Source organism: Phragmites australis, chromosome 7 (genome assembly GCF_958298935.1).
Source record: "Phragmites australis chromosome 7, lpPhrAust1.1, whole genome shotgun sequence".
In the NCBI taxonomy this organism is placed as follows: Eukaryota; Viridiplantae; Streptophyta; class Magnoliopsida; order Poales; family Poaceae; genus Phragmites; species Phragmites australis.
In genome coordinates, this window is record NC_084927.1 from 24,250,388 (window position 1) to 24,253,154 (window position 2,767).

Below are 2,767 nucleotides of genomic sequence, written 5' to 3' on the forward strand. Positions count from 1 at the left end.
TGTCATCGTATCAAAAATATTCCATCCCTTTTATATATTTTTTCTATCTATAATTATATATAATTCAGTAGTTATGGTAAATTTAGACGATCTTCCATCGTCCACCTAAGTTAATTAAACAGTTATATGCAAAGTTGAACCCTATTTCTCCAACCAAAAATATATTTAATATCTCATTATTTATCTTTCATACCTAAGCGTCCAATATTTACCTTCCATATAATCTAAAAATACATTAAATCTTTATTATTTATCTTCCTTACTTTTTCAGATTGCTATACATTGAATTAATTCCATATATGTATAACATGTGCAATTACTAGTTTTTGATAAATGAAGCACACATTTATCCTGATTTTAAGACGATGTTACGTGTAGTCCATCAACATCCATCACTTGGAAAGATAATCAAGGAATGGGTAGTCCGTGTATCCGACGACGGGGTCCGGCGTGTAGAACGTCTTCCGGTCGTACTTGTTGAGCGGCGCGTCGAGCTCGAACCGCCGGGGTAGGTCGGGGTTCGCCAGGAACAGCCGCCCGTACGCCACCAGGTCGGCGTACCCGTCGGCGACGACCTGGTTGCCGTCCTCCTTCGTGTACCCGCCGGCGACGATGAACGTCCCCCCGAACGCGTCCCTCATCGACCGCAGGCTGTGCCGCGTCTCGCCGCGCTCCGTGGGCCGCAGCATGCGCGGCTCCACGGCGTGGAGGTAGAGCACGCCCAGCTCCCCGAGCGCGCTCGCCATGTGCAGGCCGAGCGCGTCCGGGTCCGAGTCCACGGCGTCCATGTAGTCCGTGTAGGGCGAGAGCCGGACGCCCACCCGGTCCGCGCCGACCTCACCGGACACGGCAGCCACGACCTCGAGCGCGAAGCGGCAGCGGTTCGCCAGGCTGCCGCCGTACTCGTCGGTGCGGTCGTTGACGCCGTCCTTGAGGAACTGGTCGATCAGGTAGCCGTGCGCCCCGTGGATCTCCACGTCGTCGAACCCTGTATGCAAGCATCAGTACATATGGCACTGTCTCAGTGCATGGACTGCCTAGTTCACTGTAAAAGAATGGTTATTTGTTCACCGGCTTCGACGGCGTTCCGGGCCGCGATCCTGAAGTCGTCGACGATGGCAGGGATCTCATCGGCCGTCAGCCGCCTCGGCATAGCGTAAGTTGTCGTTGAAAGGCCGTCTGCGCTTTCCTTAGGCGAGACAGGCCGGTTGGTGCTCGACACCGGTGCCTGCCCGTTCGGCTGGAACTCTATCGACGCAAAGAGCATCGTGCTTGATCAATCTTGCACCTCGCCACGAAATGTGGACGCAAAATTCGTTGTGAAAACGATCAGTGAGGAAAGAGCATACCGTAATTGGACGCTCTGCCGGTGTGCCATATCTGGCAGAAGAACACTCCCCCCTTGGCGTGCACGGCGTCCACGATCGGCTTCCACGCTTCCACCTGCTCCCTTGTCCAGATCCCAGGACTGTCTGGGTACCTGAATTAACGCGACGCACGAACAATCTGAGTGTTTCTACCGTCGGTTTCGGGTCTAAATTTTGCCAGCGGCGGGCAACTCACCCCTGCGCGGCGTGTGAAACGCCGGTGGCCTCGGCGATGAGGAAGCCGCCCCTGGTCGTGCGCTGGGCGTAGTACACGGTGGCGTGCGGCTGCGGCACGTAGCCGAAGGACCGTTGCCTCGTCAGGGGGGCAAGCACCACTCTGCGGATACACCGACCGAACAGGTCGAATCAAGCAAGAAGAGAGGAGGAGAGAGCAGCTCGGATTCGTACTGGGATATGACGAAACCAACTGACCTGTGGGAGAGCTGGAACCTGCCCATCTTGTAAGGAGTGAGGAGAGGGATCATGTCCTTGCCCGCGCCAGTGTCATCACCCATCTTTCTGCTCTTCTTTCTTGCTCTTGCACTCGATGCTCCGACAGATTGCAGTGTGCTGGGTGGCTAGGACGACTGGACAAATCAACAGCGCCGGCCGGCAACAGCCGAGACGACCTTTTTGTAGGTCCAACTCGATCTGCAGATTGAAACGGCACGTGCTTGCATTGATGCATGCCCAATATATGATCGTTCTGACGCATGACGACGTGGACAGAGGAGGGCCTCTGGTCAGCTTGTGGCACAGGAAGCTGCAGCCATGCAAGTCAGGCAGAACAGCCTCACCGGTGCAGTTCAAGTAGCTCGACCTCGACGACCACACATCTTAAGATCCGGCCAGCTTTACTCTCGGGATCCAAGTCAATGCGTAGTCACTATCCTGCAAGATATGACGATCATAAGCTCAAGCTAGGTGATCGTACTCTGTCATCAGTGTGATATCATTGTACCATTGCCTAATGGTAAATGGAGGTCCTGTTTAGAAAGCAGAATTTTTTATAGAAGTTCACAAATTTCGCATTGCGAACGGGCCAAAGTGTGAAGAAATCAACCATAGTGCCATATCGGGAGTAATTATACAAATATACCCCTTACAGAGATAGTGACACAGGTTATCACTATATCACAGAGGCCTAGACCGGGTGAATTACAAATTATGGATCTAGGTAGAATACTTTTACCCCTACATAAAGATATTATCTACCCTGACAAATACAATGGTGTGAACTGACCCATAGAGTATAAACTGTGGCGTCGCACTGTCTTAGGTGTCAGAGTAGCCTTAACTTGCATTAGGATGTTAGGGCAGCCACCACTTGTACCGGCATTAACTGTTGGTCACTTGGTGTCAGGCTAATTATAGTTGGTGTTCTCCTTTTGCAGATATTC

General features: G+C 52.1%; 1 protein-coding gene across 1 annotated transcript; it reads right to left on the bottom strand.

The window, feature by feature from the left end:
- Nucleotides 1-220: 220 nt before the first annotated feature.
- Nucleotides 221-2,005, bottom strand: LOC133924287 (putative 12-oxophytodienoate reductase 11). The gene is made up of 5 exons (XM_062369756.1): nucleotides 1,800-2,005; nucleotides 1,564-1,704; nucleotides 1,350-1,480; nucleotides 1,072-1,248; nucleotides 221-988 (listed from the first exon to the last, which is right to left on the bottom strand). Exons 1-5 carry the CDS (start codon nucleotides 1,880-1,882, stop codon nucleotides 393-395), a joined length of 1,128 nt encoding a protein of 375 aa, XP_062225740.1. The 5' UTR covers nucleotides 1,883-2,005; the 3' UTR covers nucleotides 221-392.
- Nucleotides 2,006-2,767: the final 762 nt, after the last annotated feature.